At 40.0% G+C, this 16,261-nt stretch overlaps 1 protein-coding gene across 9 annotated transcripts in view; it reads right to left on the bottom strand.

Annotated features, from left to right (window-relative positions):
- enah (ENAH actin regulator) overlaps positions 1–16,261 on the bottom strand; it is a 123,054-nt gene that overhangs the window by 16,339 nt on the left and 90,454 nt on the right. For 6 of the 9 annotated variants that reach the window (XM_032585114.1, XM_032585112.1, XM_032585110.1 and 3 more), the window contains 2 exons: positions 9,676–9,992; positions 4,156–4,926 (listed from right to left, as the gene is read on the bottom strand). In XM_032585114.1, the coding sequence (XP_032441005.1) occupies positions 4,156–4,926; positions 9,676–9,992 (1,088 nt within the window). The remainder of the gene's footprint in view (positions 1–4,155; positions 4,927–9,675; positions 9,993–16,261) is intronic. The other 3 variants (XM_032585118.1, XM_032585119.1, XM_032585117.1) reach the window with 2 other exon arrangements.

The raw sequence follows: 16,261 nt of genomic DNA, 5'->3' as shown, positions 1-16,261 counted from the left end.
GACCATTGACCCCTGACCTCAATGCCAACCGCAGAGAGGAAGAAGTGTTGAATAATCTCCAACATTGAGTTCGTCAGGGGAAGATTTACAAACTAAAATCATTCATACCTCTGGTAGAGTACCATTACTTCCAGACTATTAGGTGCACCTGAACATAAGCTGCACCCACTGAGTGGAGTGAGTTAAAGATTAGGGTGATGGTAAGGAGAGTTTCTAACCTCAGAGACTTGGAGTTTATTACAGAGAAACTTAAAATAGCAGCGAAAACCTGCAAAAACTGACCAGCAAATATAAGAGCTTGATGGATGCAAAGATTCTTCCATAGATTATTGAAAAGTGAATACTGAAAATTCTTGACACACAAAATGTAAATGTGTTTTTTTAGTAATCAATACTGTTTTGATATCATGCTACCATCATTTGAATGACTGCAGCTTTCTTTCCTATCTGGAACAAAGTTCTAAGCTGAATAAAAGCAATACAAATCTGCAAGGTGTACTAATATGTTTGAGATGAACTTGAGGACAATAACAGAATATGACATATCAGCTATAAGTTTTTATTTCCGAAACACAAAGTTAAAATGTAGAGTAGAGAAATGAGTCAAAGAAGAATCCACCAAGTTTCAGTCGCTATAATTTGATCTACATACATTGATTGATGTAGCAATATAATACAGATAGAATTGAATGGAATTAATTGGCCAACACCGGTGTTGTGCAACCACATGCATGGCAGTTTTAAATGATTTCACTTCCCCAATTTTTTGGGAAAAAAACTCAAGTAAAATCAGTTTTAGATTTTTGGGCAGAAACAATTGTTTCTGATCTCTCCTGCATCTGGCTTAGTTTGAACAAAAATAATGACACTTTTAGGCAAAATACTGATTCATGGTGTGTTCCAGTTCTGTTGGACATTAAAACTTTGGTGTAAAAACAACAGCTATCATCTTAAGCGTGTTACATGAGCAACTCAAAAGCCAGTTCACATCATCACAAAGGACGAGTCACAACCATCCTTTGTGATAAGATATGAATCATTGCAGTATATGAGTGCAATGACAACACAAGCTTTCAATTCAATTGGATTTGGGAGCGCTAGTGCTAAATAGTCAGGCTAACTATTTACAAAACCAGTCGATCCCATTTCACTTCTCAGATTATTTATCTGCATCCAAACACTGCAGCACAGTTTATACATTGTATCACAATGTATAAACTGAATACAACTGTATTACACATTACAGCTGGCATATCATTTGAAAACATAACTCTCAGAAGTGCAATTACACTTGGAATGTATGTTCAATAAATTAGGATATACAGTACATCCCAATGAGTCTCATTTGATTAAAAGTACCTTTTGGAAATAAACTTAAAGCAGGTATTAAACATTCTTTTCATTAAGCCCACATTTCTGTTAAAGTTTTGGTCTGCTACAGCATTATAATTCTAGTTTCCATTAGCTTTAAGTGATGAATGGCCATAATTAACAGAAATAAAGTCTGTCTATCCACCTGTGTGTCAATCTATATAACTTGTCTGTATTATTACTCAGTCAAAACTTTTCATATGCACAGGATTTTGTTGTTTTTGCTCCAAAGTTGGACTTACACGCTGCAGGAGCTAAAGACCGTGTTATTTTTAAAGTATTTTATTACCATGACTGTTCATCCTCCATTATTACCCTTCAGTACAAATTCATGTTAAAAAAAGTGCAGGCATAATTGTGTTGAAACTGTAATATTCACAATTAACACGACATCAATGCACATACTAGAAAATGATGCGATTTGTCATATCAAAGCAAACAGCATGCGTGTTAGTGAGCAGCATAAAACATGACATGTTTCCTGTTGCTTTTAGTTATTTATAGAAACAAGAACAAAATGCATGAAACGTCTCATTAGAATTTTGTGTTTTAATAAAACAGGCCAAAAAAGCAGCCAACATTAAACAGAACATTTGACAGAATACACATTAACACAGAAACACATACACAACCATAGAGATGCATTACGACCAAAACAATGACTTCCCTTTTAAAAAAAAGAAAGATGTTACAAATTATGATAAGAGCAGATCATCTGATCAATAAACTCGGATGGAATGTGACCGTGTTGAACTGTGATCAATGCAAATCCAGCAGCCCACAGTTTTCCAGCCAATCAGAGCCATCGGCCTCGACACCATCTAGAACTGGGAAAACATCCTCTGATGTGTGAGAGGACAGAGGATGGAGGTAAGAGGACCGCTGCTGAGTTGGTGTATAAGTTGGCATTAAATCTCTGATTTATTTCATACCTAATTAAACCAGTTCATTTAATGAGCCAGATTAAGAATGAATTCAGCATTCTGTCTTTCACAATTAAACCGTGAAGATTAAAACGCTGATTTAGCTATGAATCAATTGTATTTACAGACAGTCTGATTAGAACCCAGATGCTCAGTGAGTGAATGATTAGTTACTGACTGCACACTGACACACAGAAGAACCCAACCAGGGTCAGTGAAATGTCAAATCACAGAAGCAGCTCTGTGGTGGGACACTAATGAGGAATGAAGTGATAAAAAAAGAGAGTAATTAATAGAGAAAGATGTTGGCTTTCCACAACCTCCAGTCAGTGATCTGCTGGAACATATTATGATGCGTCAAACATGCAAAGCTAAACAAGACATTTTATATTCAGTCAAGCCTGGTTCGTCAGCAGCAAGCACACAAGTTAGGATGGGATGCAGCAACAGTGCCTACAGTACAGAGAAGACTTTACAGGTTTTTAAGTTTCACTGTATTAAAGTAATAAATCCTTGTGTGGTGCTTTGCAAAAGTATTTATTATACCAAAGACTTTCCACATTTTATCACATAAACTCCAGTGTTCTTCTGATTTTATTTTTGTGAGAGAGTAGAAGGAATATGATGTACGGTTTTCAACATACAAATCTGAAAAGTGTGGCATGCATTTATATTTATCAGCCTAAAACAACACAAGGTGTTTCTACACTTCCTGCAGCAAGATGTTTGGGGTCTCTGCCAGTTTTTCACATTTAGAGACTGATGTTTTTTTCTCAATTCCTCTTTGCATAAAACCTTAAACTGTCCGTAAACATCAATTTTTACATTTTACCACAGATTCTTAATTTGATCTACATCTGGACTTTGACTGGATCATTTTAACACATGGACATGTTTGATCTAAAAAGTTCAATTAAAGCTTTGGTTAGATGTTTAGAGTGTCTGGAAGGTAGACCTCCACCCCAGTATCAAGCTGGGCAATATGGCTAATAACAGAACACAATGTGTTTCATATCAGCTGATATTGATAATTATTCATTAGTTTTTTGTTTTAAATTTAAAACAAAACAATTTTACATTTTTTTGTTTATCTAAAATAAAGAATTTCAGATATTAATGTCTGAAATTCTTGTGACGTGACCTTTCCTGTTTGATCTAGTTTTCACTCCATGTTATTGTTTTTCAGCAGTCATGAGGCATGGTGGCAAAACTTGAAACTGCTGCTGCGCATGCTACTCACTGGGTTGTTGCTAGGTAACCAAAGAGTGAGTGAGTAAGTTGATGCCACCAACTTGGCTGAACTTGTTGTGAGAGGTTGAATGGCTAAAGCCTTTGCTCTGCCTACATCCCCCAGAATGCTGTGCAGTTCTGGATCAGAGTTCAGTCAAAATTCTATATGTTGAACAATCTATCTGATGTATCTATTGATATTGATCACGTGTCTATTGCGACATATAGTGTTATTGATTTATCATCCAGCCCTGATTAGATGAGTTTTGAAGGCAGTCGGTTCTACTGGGTTTTTATTTACAAGTCTGAGAACAAAAGGAGATGAATACAAACAAATGCCACACACCTTAAGAGTTTTATTCCTAGAATGATTTTGACAACTTGTATGTTTTTTTAATCACCTCAAAATTGTTCACTACCTCATCGATCTTCCCAACAAACAGACATTATGGTGGCAATGAAACAAAATGTGGAAAAATCCAAGTGGTATGAATAGTCAAGAACAGGCATAGCTCCTGCTCTTGAAGTGAGACACAGTTCCCTGTTAGTGTGTGAGCCAGAGGCAGCAAGAGACAAAGGGAGGAAGAGAAGAGGAGAGGAGAGAGAGCAGAAACCAGACTGGAAGCCTTACCCTGGGGCTGGGGCTGACAGCAGGGGCCCCACTGAGCTGCGTCCGGTTCCAGAGGCCCTGCCAGGCCCAGACCCACGGGGAGGGAGAGGTGCTCAGCAGAGACACAAGTGGCAGCAGCTGCAGCAGCAGGGGGCGCTGTGGAGGGAGAGGGCAGACCAGGAGCCTGGGATGAGGAGGGGGGAGACGAGACGAACGAAGACGATGGGGGGAGAGGGGGAGGGGTCGGAGGAGGGGGCGGAGTGGGGCAGGCGATTCCTAGGGGGGTTTGGCTGTGGGGGATAGTGACGGGTGAGGGTGCGGGGAACATGGGGGGGCCGTTGGGTGAAGGTGACGGGGGCTTTTGGCTGAGGGGCGACTGAGCCACCAACGGGATGAGCGGCCGTGGCCCCGTAGCCTTCCCTGGGGGACTGCTGATCATGACGGGGGGCGAGGGCGGCAACGGGGTGAAGTTACACGCCGACCACACCACGGACTTGGGCGGAGTGGGAGGAGTGGGGGCAGGCGCCGGGGCAGGAGGCAGGGCTTGAGGGAAGGCTGGCTGCCGCCTGGGAACTGTGGCGTAGTGAGGCAGGACGGGGTGGAAGGCAGAGCCTAGCGAGGTGGCGAAGCGGGACGCCGACTGTCTGAGGGGCGGGGTTGGAGGGGCGGCAGCAGCGGAGGAGGCCGAGGATGCGCCGGGAGCCGGGAAAGTGGACGTGGACGGAGATACGGGCGTGGACGAGGTCCGGCCGTACTCCTGAGGCGTGGGGGTGTAGAGTGTGCTTTCAAAGGCTGAACACACACACACCCCACCCAGGCCAAATGAATATCAGGGGCAAGACGAGACAGGAGGAAGGAAAGAAGGATGGAAGGAAGGAAGGAAGCAGCCGTCCAGCACACAGGAGGGAAACACAGCAGGGCAGGAGGAAGAAAAGGAAGAAAGGGAGGAAAAAAAGAGAAGGGGGGAATGAAGCAAAGAGCTAAACTCAAGTCTTCTACCTTCTGAATCGAGGCTAAAAGCCGACAGGATGCTACTACTCTGTTAGTGGACAGGTATTAGTACTGAGGACAGAGACTGACACACCTTTCAAAGTCCTGCAGGTTAAAAGAAGGTGAAAGGACAAAGGGACAAACGGGACAAGTCAGCTAGAGTTAATAGAATCATTTTTAATGCCATCATTACCATCATCCAGTCCCCACAACGAGAAGACCACACAACAGTTACCCAATGAAGAAGTACGCTCATACAAACCTCTCCTGCAGGAGGACTTTAAACTTTTTAAACTTTAAAAATTATGTAGCTTTATGTTATTAAAGCTAAAGTTTAATCAGTAATACTTTTACAACTAATTTATGTCAGATCTTGATTTCTTGGTTAATGTCAACTTGTCATAAAGACATTTTGAATAATGTCAACTTTGCATTAAAAGTGTCATAATTTACCCAATGATACTTTATGTCAACAGTCATAAATATTCATGAAGACTTACTCATGTTCATGATAGGTGTTATGTTTATGACGGTGTCATGACAGTATTATTCACAACCTGTCAAAGCGTTACCGCAAAAGGTGCTTAAAAAGAAATGTAAATTTCTTTAATTCTAGAATTTAAAACAGGTTAAGTTAATACTGTACCACTTGAGATGTTAGAACATGGCGTAGAACATATTTACAGGCAAAAAAATTTAAGTCGTAAACGCAAGAGTTTTAGCTTAATTACGGAGTACGTTCTTTCAGCAAATGGTCTTTTTTTATTTTGTGATTCATCGCAATCCAATTCATGATTAAATCAACTTTTGGTATTTTTGTTGTGGTTAAAATCTGCTGGATAGAGCAATAGTATTGTAACTAGCTATTAATATATATTAAAAAAAGTTAATTATATTGCCATTCCTTTGCTATCTATCAGGATGTTTTATTTTAAGGGTCCTTCCCATTTTCATAAAGCTATAATAATCTGTTTAGTTGAAACAGCAGGGAAAGGCAGAATGCTAATTTTTCACTCAGTTTATTTTGTTCTAAATCTAACCTGAATCAGTGTGTATGCATGTGTGTGAGGTAATTACCTTGGTTGTGTGTGTGTGTGTGTGTTCTTACAGCTCTTAAACAGCCTCGGTGGTGTTTGGAGGGAGCTGCCATATGTGATCTGTGTAATGTAAAGTTGGTAATCTTCAGATCACCGTCTGCTTTACCAAGGCTGGAAAATCTGCAGGTCTGAGTGATTAGATTTAGATTTCTGTTCAGGGTTCAGTCTGGTGCTGCATGCAAAAACAGCAGTCTGCTGACTTTACTAATATCCAGTGGCTGATAATTGCTGGAGTTAATTACATGTTCTTATGGGTCTGTCTAATTAAACCTCTTCTTTTCTATGCGCAAACACACAGACATTGTCTAAACACAAACACACGCAGAGTTAGATGCCGCTCACCACAGAGGACTCTGTTGGCTCAGTCACACAGCAGGAAGAGAGAGGTTCAAATCACTAAACGGAGAAACTGAAGGACTCATTTCAGCCATATTGAAGCACAAAGTCGGCCTTGCAAGTCATAACTTTGGGTAGTCGGAGTTGCTGGGAAATCTGACTTCAGAAGCTGTTCCAGTTGATTTTTCTGACTGGGAATTTCCCAGTTCCGTGTACAACTGGAACGCAGCATAAGACTGAGCAACACACGATTCCTCCAGCAATGTTTCTTCCTAATCAATAAATGCACCATTATGATCTCCTCTCTGCTTCAACTCAAATCCTTTTCTGAACATCTTCATCATTCCACCATTCTTCTACATTTCTCCGTCTCTGCAGACGTGCAGCTCTGCTCCATCAGTCAGCAGTAATTATTCTGCTCATACTAGATAAGCACACAGATATGTATGCTCTCAGCCCCGTGTGAGAGGACCAACATGCCGTCCATTGGCCAAGCTTCTCTTTGCCACACCAGCTGGTCCTGTTTACCAGTCTGATGGTAATTAGCCACACCAAAAAGCCAATAAATACCTTATAAAAAACAACATATTTTGTATTAATAACTGTAGTGTTGTGTGTTTTATAGGTGGGTAATATGGACAAGGAATGTTATTGTGATATTGTGTGGTACTATTGTGGTAAAGATTTGTGATAAAAATAACGACACTAATTTTTTAGGTGACTGTATGGCTGTGACTGCATGCCAGCATTCATGGGGTGTCTAACAAATATATTTAAAAAAAATTTCCATCTGTAATAGGCTTTTTCAAGAGTTACTTTTAAAAAGTGTGATGTGTATCACAGTAACTGCATTTAATCTTATTTTGAAATTTACTAATATTTATTGATCGAAATTAAAATAAATACCGTATTACAATACTGTCAGTTTTGTTTTCTTCATTTACAATCGATGACTGAAATTTATGGTGACAATAATGAATAACAATTTTTCACAATAAATGATAGACGCGCTCCCCTAGTGTGTTTGTGTCTGTATTTTTTATTTTTTAATCCAAATTGCTTTTTTCTTTATAGCCAGGCTAAAATCAGGCACACGCTGTGATTCTCTTAGTTCAAGCTTTTGAGAAAACCGACTCATGACAGTTTTCCCATAATAAAAGTCACTAACAATGTTCAACATTTTTAAACGAGCCTCAAAACACTTACCTAAGAAAAGCTTAGGGGCTGTTTAACAGAACAACGTTAAGTAAGACGGAGGTGTGTGTGACCGGCTGCAGCAGAAGAATGGCTGCTAACAGTGGAAAACACACCAATCGTTGTTCTGGAAGAGCAAAACTGAAATCTCTATGAAGCAGAAAATGTCAACTGCCATCACGTCGTCTCCTGGGCCAACAGAACACGTCTGTTTGCATTTGCCCACTCATGTGATGTGCATGTTATTCTGCATGAGACGTGAGCTAACACCCCCCTCCCCACCTCGTCCTGCAGCTTCTACATGCATGTGTGCACATAACACATCCCTCCTTGAGGGTCTCAGCAAAGCTTCCTCATGTATTTTTAGTCTCTGAGTAACTCCACTGAACTGTGTGTGTGTGTGTGTGTGTGTATGCTAACAAGCTGAGCATGCCACTGAAGCGTTTCATTCCACGCAGCCTCTCCCACTGACCCAGTCCTGGAATCAGATTGTAACTCCCCACCCCCACACACACTCCTCCAGTTACTGTGTGATCCCACCAGCACCTCCATGTTCTGATCGTTCAAACTCAAAATGGTCAGAAATCAAACTGAGCGGCGAGTTGAACCTTGAAAAGCTGATATGGCAATGAAGTCTTGAAATATTACATTTTATTCCTGGTTGGATTTTGAATTGAGAAATGATCCTATACTTTTGAAGGCAACCTTAGCCTGGGTCAGTTGGATGGATGATTCACAGAAACCTTTCATCGGTGGAAAAAAGAAAAGGAAGAAAACCACAAGTTACAGTAAGAGTTTTTAAAGAAGGCATTCATGAGGTGGAGGTCAGGTGGAGTAAATAAACCCATTCTGTTCCACAACATTTGATTTGCAGACAACACTGTTAAAACAAGAGCTTCTGTTTTCCACCAGTTTTGCATTTAAACCAAACTGTGAATGCACCAGAAGAATGATTAAGAAGAAAATTGGGCTGAATAGGTTTTACTTTAAATCTTTAACTGTTGCTTTTCTGGTTAAATACATTTAAAATAAACCAAATTAAAACAAAAAATTAATTTAAAGGGGGGTATTATATAAAATGAACTTTTTGACCTTATTTCATGCTAGAATATTGATCCCTCATCAAAATCATATCTGGGCTGTTGCTTTGATTCATTCATGAATGTTTGAGGAATCCTTCAATCTCCATGGAAACTAGTTAGGGTGCCTAAATGCTTGAGCTCACAAAGCACTGCCGATTTTCGCCCCTTAGAGGTCCCCTCACCCAATGTCACCCCTCTCAGCTCCTCCAGACTAGCGGCAGCAGCAATTAGCAAACACCTGGTGGAACTGCAAACTGGCTGAGAATTAATTCTTAGTAAAAGCTCCTATGAATGGTAGCAAACAAGATCAAGGAGGAGCAATGTTATGATGACATGTTGAAAGCGGCGATTTGGAAATAGCTGGAGCTTCTTAAAGATACAGAAGTCAATTTGAAGGAGTTAAATTGTGAAGTCATATTTTTAAAGTCATCTTTGGTATATGTAGCATTTTTATAATAACTGAAGGTAACAGTTACTTGACTGAGGTATAAAATGGCCCAATGTACGTGGAAAATGCATAGTTTCACCCCTTTAAGTGATAGAAAACATGGATTTCTTGTTATGTGGTATTGATACAATGTAATGAGCTGAACTACATAGTATGTTTTGCATAATATATAGAGAAATGTCTTATATAAATACTAATAGGTCATCACAACAAGAGGATCCTGATAAACAAGACGACTTACAGTTCTAGGTGGTAAATTATTTGTTAGTTAGTAATAAGGCATTATCAACAATCAAAGTGTATTTCTTTTAATGTTCGGCTTCACACTTTCTCCTGAGTGGACAGACATGAGTGTGTGTGTGTGTGTGTGTGTGTGTGTGTAGTCAACACTCACCGGCGTTGGAGATGCGTCTCCCTCTCTCCCAGTCCTGCTGCTCTCTGTCCAACTGCTCCTGCTGCTCCTTCTCCAGCCGCTCTCGCTCTGCCTTTTCTCTCTCCATCATCTCACGCTCTGTGCGCTCCTGCTGCTCCTGGCGCTCTTGCTCCATCCGCTCCCTCTCCGCCTGCGCCTCCTTCTCCTGGCGCTCGAGTTCCTGCCGCTCCAGCGTCTCCCGCTCCAGGCGCTCCATTTCCTGGCGCTCTCGTTCCTGGCGCTCCTTTTCCTGACGTTCCCGCTCCATCTCCTTCTGTCGCTGCAGCTCCTGGAGCTGCCTGGAGGAACAGAGAACAGCGGTTTAAGTTTTTACCAAATATCACCAATTTTGCGGAAAAAACGAAGTCTAGGGTAAAAAAAACTGTGTCAGAAATAGGAAGTAAATTAGGTGAATCAGTTTTCGTTATTATTTCAAAATAGCCACCTTCCTAAAAAAATGCCCTAAGCCAAAAGTTATTCTAGCAAAAAAATCTCCACCTCATTAAGGCCAAAAGAAGATTCAGGCAAAAACAAAAAAATAAATAAAAATCACTCAGTAAAAATTACTTGGGCCATTATTTTAGGATGGTAATGAAATATAATTAGAGTTAAGTCGTACATAATCATTTCTCTTAGGTTGAGCTACCATGTTATGAAATCACAAGAGCCAGCTTTAATCTGCAAGCATGTACTTCAGGAAAGAAGCAAAGCCAGTTTTAGATTGATTGAGTTGTCCTGCAGGTTTTCCCCGGTTGCTGAACTAAGTTTGGTCACTAGGTGTCAGCAGAGGGCAACAGGAGAAGAGCCTAAGAGACAGTCTGTGGGTATAATATACTGACATGTTCTCTGCACAAGTCTGTAAGAAAAATTGAATTCAAGTAACTTTATAAAAAAGAAAGCACTCTGTACTAGCTTCAATAGCACACAAGTGTACATACTGTGTATGAACACATGCTAAAAACAATGTGTTCAGGAGCTTTAGGTACAAACAAAGTTCAACTCGAACTCGTCATCCTCTGCAACACTGTCTACTGCGGATCACTTCCAGCTTTAAGGAACCCGTCTGTGTGTGAGGACCATATCGGGTCCAGAAACACACACTGTTCAGAAGATGACCCAGAAGACACTGAACTTCCTGCTACAACTCAAGAAGTCCAACCTTGCTGCTGGTTATCTTCTGCCATCATTCAGTCTGTCCTGAGTTCATCCATCACTACGGTGTTTGGATAAGGACCGGACTGCAGCGAACAATTAGATCTGTTCCTTCCAGGATTTGAAAAGTTTAAGGTCAGGAAAATGATGGCTAATGTTTCTGCAGACCCCACACACCCTGAACACAAACTGTTTAGACTTTTACCTTCACGTCGGGAGCACAGAGGGCTATTTGTTTAAACCAGCTGCCACACAGACACTTACTCATTTTATTTCCTCTTAAGTTCATATATTCATACTTATTAGCTGCGCTACCACTGCAAATTTGTGTAAAACTTAGTCAATATTCTGCTAGTGCTAAAAAAACAATTTTGGAATTGTGCTGTTTCCATTAAGTAAGAAACGCAAATAATATATGAATAAGATTGTTCAAGTGATTAGTCATTAAAAAATATGCCAGAGCATCATCTTTCTATAGAAGATGACAGGAAGTAGTATACTACTTCGCCAGTGGTTACATCCAGCTGGTGATCATGAGGTGTGATGTGAAAACTTGTTGCCACTGAAGTTTTGAGAAGTATGCCAATTTCCATACGACCGAAAAACGACCTCAACCCAGCGTCAAAACCTTTTATCAACAAAGGTGATGGGTTCCAAAATTGCGCCGTTTCCATTAAGCGTGTTTATTTTTGGAATTCCAATTTGCACTAATATATGGTCAATGGAAGCGCAGCTATTGTCACTACCCTGTGAGATTATGCAAAGGTCAAAATCATTGTTTGTGTGAACAATCTTGGTCAATAAAAATGATCCTTAAAAAAAAATAAAAATACAGATGCATTCTGTGGGAAGTTGTAATCTGTCAAGTTCACACACACAAACACATATCCTTCATTGAGTTGGAATTTTGCCCTGTAAACTTCACACTGATGACTCATAAATCACACAAGTAAGCAGAGAGAAGGTGGGAAATGGATCTGAGTGCCAACTCACACACAGACACACCAAATCAGGTGGCCCGCCATGCTGACTCACTGCTGACAGTCCATCATCAGCATAACTGCTGCTTAATGCAAACACTCCCTCTTACTGCTTACATCTTCGTGCACACGCACTCGCCCACCCCCGCACACACATGTTTCCACATGTATATTCCCTCATAGGGATGATGTCATATCAGTCACCAGGTTCCTGAGAAATGCTTTTTTGGCTTTGTTTCCAAATAAAGGTTACTGGTGCTGCCTCAACACAAAGTGCATCAACATGACCCTGTACTTTGGTAAAACTGATGATCTGAAATTGGAAAAAAAAAAAAAAAGTTACTGCTTTATTTTTTTCCCCTGCAGGAGATTCCCACACTCCTGGGAGTCTGACTACAACTTGTACCCCAGTCGGCTACTTTTCCACACACATCCACGAGGGAAGACAACTGGAAACAGGTCCTCATCCCATACCTGACCCTGCTGCTTTCAGGCTTTGATGCATCTGTCAGCTGAAGTGGAAATCATTTCAGTCAGGTTCATAAAATGAAAACAGATGCTTTTCTAAAAACATGTTCCTTCCTTTTACAAGATCACTCAATGTTCTAATTATTCACCCTGATCTTTTCACCACACGTATTCTCTCTATTGGTTTATTCTTAGAGACTTAGAAGTCACTATACACAGCTGGGACTTTCTGTCTTCAAACCCACTGACAAACCATGTGAATTGTAATAAAAGCTGATGAATATTTGCCCTAACTGATTTTTTGTGTGTAGATGTGGACCAAAAAAGGGCTTGCAACAAGAATCGGCCAATTTTAGCTTGATTGGCCCTGACTGGTGACTCAGCGGTCTGCCAGAGGACTGCAGATGAAAATTAGCCCTTGTGGGCCAATCTGGTATATTGACATGGTTGTCTTAATGTACTCATGTTGATTAATATGCTCTGTCCCTTATAAAATATATTAAAATAATAATAACAATAACAATAATAATAATAACAATAATAATTAAAAAAAACTAAAGCAAAACCAAATACACAACTCTACTCTCAAAGACGGATGTCAACATATTGCACTTAGAATGGTGCCGTGGATTAACAGGCACATTTTTGCACACATTTATGCCAGGATTTAGAATTCACATTGAACATAGCAATAGCTTGGGTGTGTTAATGGTTTATAAAAGCCAGTTTGTCTTTGCTTTGTGAGAGCAGCAACGTCTGGCTGAAAGCAGCAGTTTGAACAAATGATGTGCTGGCTGTCCTTTGGAATGTTTTATGTCTTCTAGAGGCAGCGCGAGTCAAAAAGGTCTCCAGGGACGTTGGTAGTTTGTTTATTAATCCATGTGCAGGTGTGATGATTCTGTTCAGGGCTTTCTCAGATCAGAATGAGGTTAGGTCAGTATGAGTAAGAACGCTGTTCAAAAAGCAAAGCAGTAGCAGGAGAGCTCTCAGGAAGTATAGTTGTTGCTGTGTGTTCTTAAACAGTGTGTTTTTAGTGATTAGGTAGGGTGATATGAGATGTGTGTTCCCAGAAACTTGAACGGTGAAGCTTTCTCCATTTATATCCAAGGACAGATGATCAGATGGTGTCTTCCAAAAAAAAAAAATTTAAATCAATAATTATCTCTTTTATTTTCTTGGTGTTCAGTGTTCTTCTGCATCTCTTTTTTCTTCAGTGGTAACTTGTGCATTTTCCATAACGCAGAATTCTTCTGTTCCAAAACATGTCTTACTTTGCATCTAAACCAAAAATGTATATTAAATTCTATCTAAACCAAGTTTTATTTACTCCTTACCAACAACACGAGTGAAAACAAAGAAGAAAGACGAGGGGAAACGTGTGGGACATAGAAAGACACCTAACCCTGAACTTTAGTTCAAAAATATTACGCAAAAACAGTTGAGCCCAAAATTCATTTACACACCTGGCAGATTTACATTTAAAATTTTCATTGCCCCAAGAAGTTGGTGTCTATTTGGAAATTAGATTGGCATCCCTCAATATAATATAATATTATTAATGGATTATCAATTTAAAAAAAATATTTATTAGCATTTTATTTAAAAATGTCATGCTGAAATTTATTTATTGCTTCTCAATAGTAAAATAAGAAAAGCTTCATTGGCATTGCAGAAATGAAACCATTTCTGGCGAGCAGCTTTTGGATATATTCACTGGTATTTGCATGATTTGTCCTTGGTGATGACCTCCAAGTAATGAAAGACCTTATCACCATCACCCTACTCTTCAGCTCTCTCAATATATAATCAAATTTGAATCAGGACTCTGATTGGCCCGATTCAAAAGACACATATTAAAGCAGAAGAAGAGGAAGAAGTAATTATGCTTTTAATTGTATGCATTAGTCTGGTACAATACCTCATAAATGTAGTAGCAGAATAATCTTTAATATTCTTTAATGTTTATTGTAAGACTTCCACATTTTGTAACCAACACAGCCAACGTGTTTTACAGTGAAATCTAGTTCAACTTCCACGATCCAGTGGAGGTTAAACATTTCATCTGTGCAGCTCTCTAATTGCTTTATTTGCTGGCGTTATGATGGATTAAGGCTGCATAGCTTTCAGTTTCTTTGATGATGAAGACTGTCTATGTTTGCGGGACACACCTTCAGTCTCTTGTAATTCCTTTTTCTACTGAGCGTTTCATGGGATTCACCCGATCAGAGACGATGCTGATGGATGAAAAGCCGAGGATCAGTGAGGTAAAGGAAAACATCGGTACAAACCTTGGCTCTCAACTACTGACTCGAGTACACACACACACACACACGCACCCACACACCGAACTGTCCCAGTTCTCACGGTACCGAGGAGATCCATTGATGTAATTACAGAAACACTGAGCTAACCTGGATTCCTGGCTGATGGAAGTGGAGCTGTGTCACATCTCTGAGGGGCTCACCGTCTCCTCTGGGAGGGGGTGGGGGTTTCTCATGCACAATAATACATCCTCTCTGGTAGCAAATTAGTCCCTGTGGGATTCTGAGCACTGAAACAGCAGCAGAGCATCTTCACTGTTAAATTTAGATCACAATGTGACGGCAGAGAATTAGTCTAATCAGCAAGATCAGTAGGGGTTCCACTTTTTTTTTATTCCCCTCTATTTTCTGTTTAAGTATAGTTACCATCTGGCGCGCACTGCACAGTTAACTGCAAAATGACTGCTTTGGATTGTTTCCCCAAAGTGGAGTTTAATAATTCACACAAAATGGCAAGTTTGTGGTCAGCTGTAGTGCAGAACACACTTGCGCATAAATGAAGCCTTTAGACACAATGTGTATGCAAGGAATGCACAGAATCTAACACATGGAAGATTACTGCTGCTGATGCAACCGCCAAGCAACATCCACATATTAACATGTTCAGCTGGCTGACAACCAGCTGAAACATCTGGTTCAATGTTATGAATATAAAGAACAGTCAATGACAATTAGTGCTGCACCGACTGATGTTTTCTGGCCGATCACTGATCTTTAAAAAGCCTGACCTGTTGATTCCAATTCTGTCCGATAGATTTTTTTTTTGTCTGAAAGGTCGCTAAGTTGGTAACAGTGTGGTGACCAGATGTGACCTGGTGGTGACCACTGCAGAGCAAAAAGGGACAGCTGTGATTTCAAGAAGTTTGCGCAGGGAGAAAATATCTCTTTTCTCATTTGTTCTTGTAGTATTGGCCAATTGCCAAAAAATGTGAGCTCGATATTAAATTTCATCTCTCTCTTTTTACCAGTATTTATCTTATTTAAAGGGGAAGTATTATTACTTTCCAGGCATATAATACTGTACAATCAACTATGTTATCTTTGGTTGTTATAAAAATGCTATATATATATATATATATATATATATATATATATATATATATATATATATATATAAAATATGACAAAATAAATCTGACTTGTAATTTAACACTTTGAAATTGGGCCTCTGTCTCTAAGAAACTCCTGCTCTTTCTGAAACTCTGCCTTCAGGAAGTCATCGCAACATGGCTCCTCCATTAACTCTTTAACAAGGTTTCTACCGGTGTTGCTCTGAGAGCTAGCTCCTGTAATGGGCTCAGCAGATGCTCAGTTCCACCAGGTGTTTGCTAATTGGTGCCGACTAGTCTGAAGGAGCTGAGTGGGGGATGGCTGCTCTGTGTGGCAGAAGCTTGGAAACTGCAGCTCCAATCAGGAACTGCTTAGTCAACAGCAGAGCTAAGTGCAACCAGGCGTTTTGTATACATGAATGGTTGCCATGGAGATTAAAGGATTTTTCAAACTTGTTAGGAAGAATCAAGTCGACACTCCAGGAATGTTTATTGATGAGGGAATAACAGTATTTTTAGCTTTATTTGTAAAGCTAAAAAAAGTGGATTTCATTGCCCCCTTTGAAGCACTAATATTCAGTAAAAGCTTCCTGCTGCT

The sequence above is a fragment of the Xiphophorus hellerii genome, chromosome 15 (genome assembly GCF_003331165.1).
Source record: "Xiphophorus hellerii strain 12219 chromosome 15, Xiphophorus_hellerii-4.1, whole genome shotgun sequence".
Lineage (NCBI taxonomy): Eukaryota > Metazoa > Chordata > Actinopteri > Cyprinodontiformes > Poeciliidae > Xiphophorus > Xiphophorus hellerii.
The sequence above is the reverse complement of the archived record's forward strand: the minus strand, read 5'-3'. Positions and strand labels throughout refer to the sequence as shown.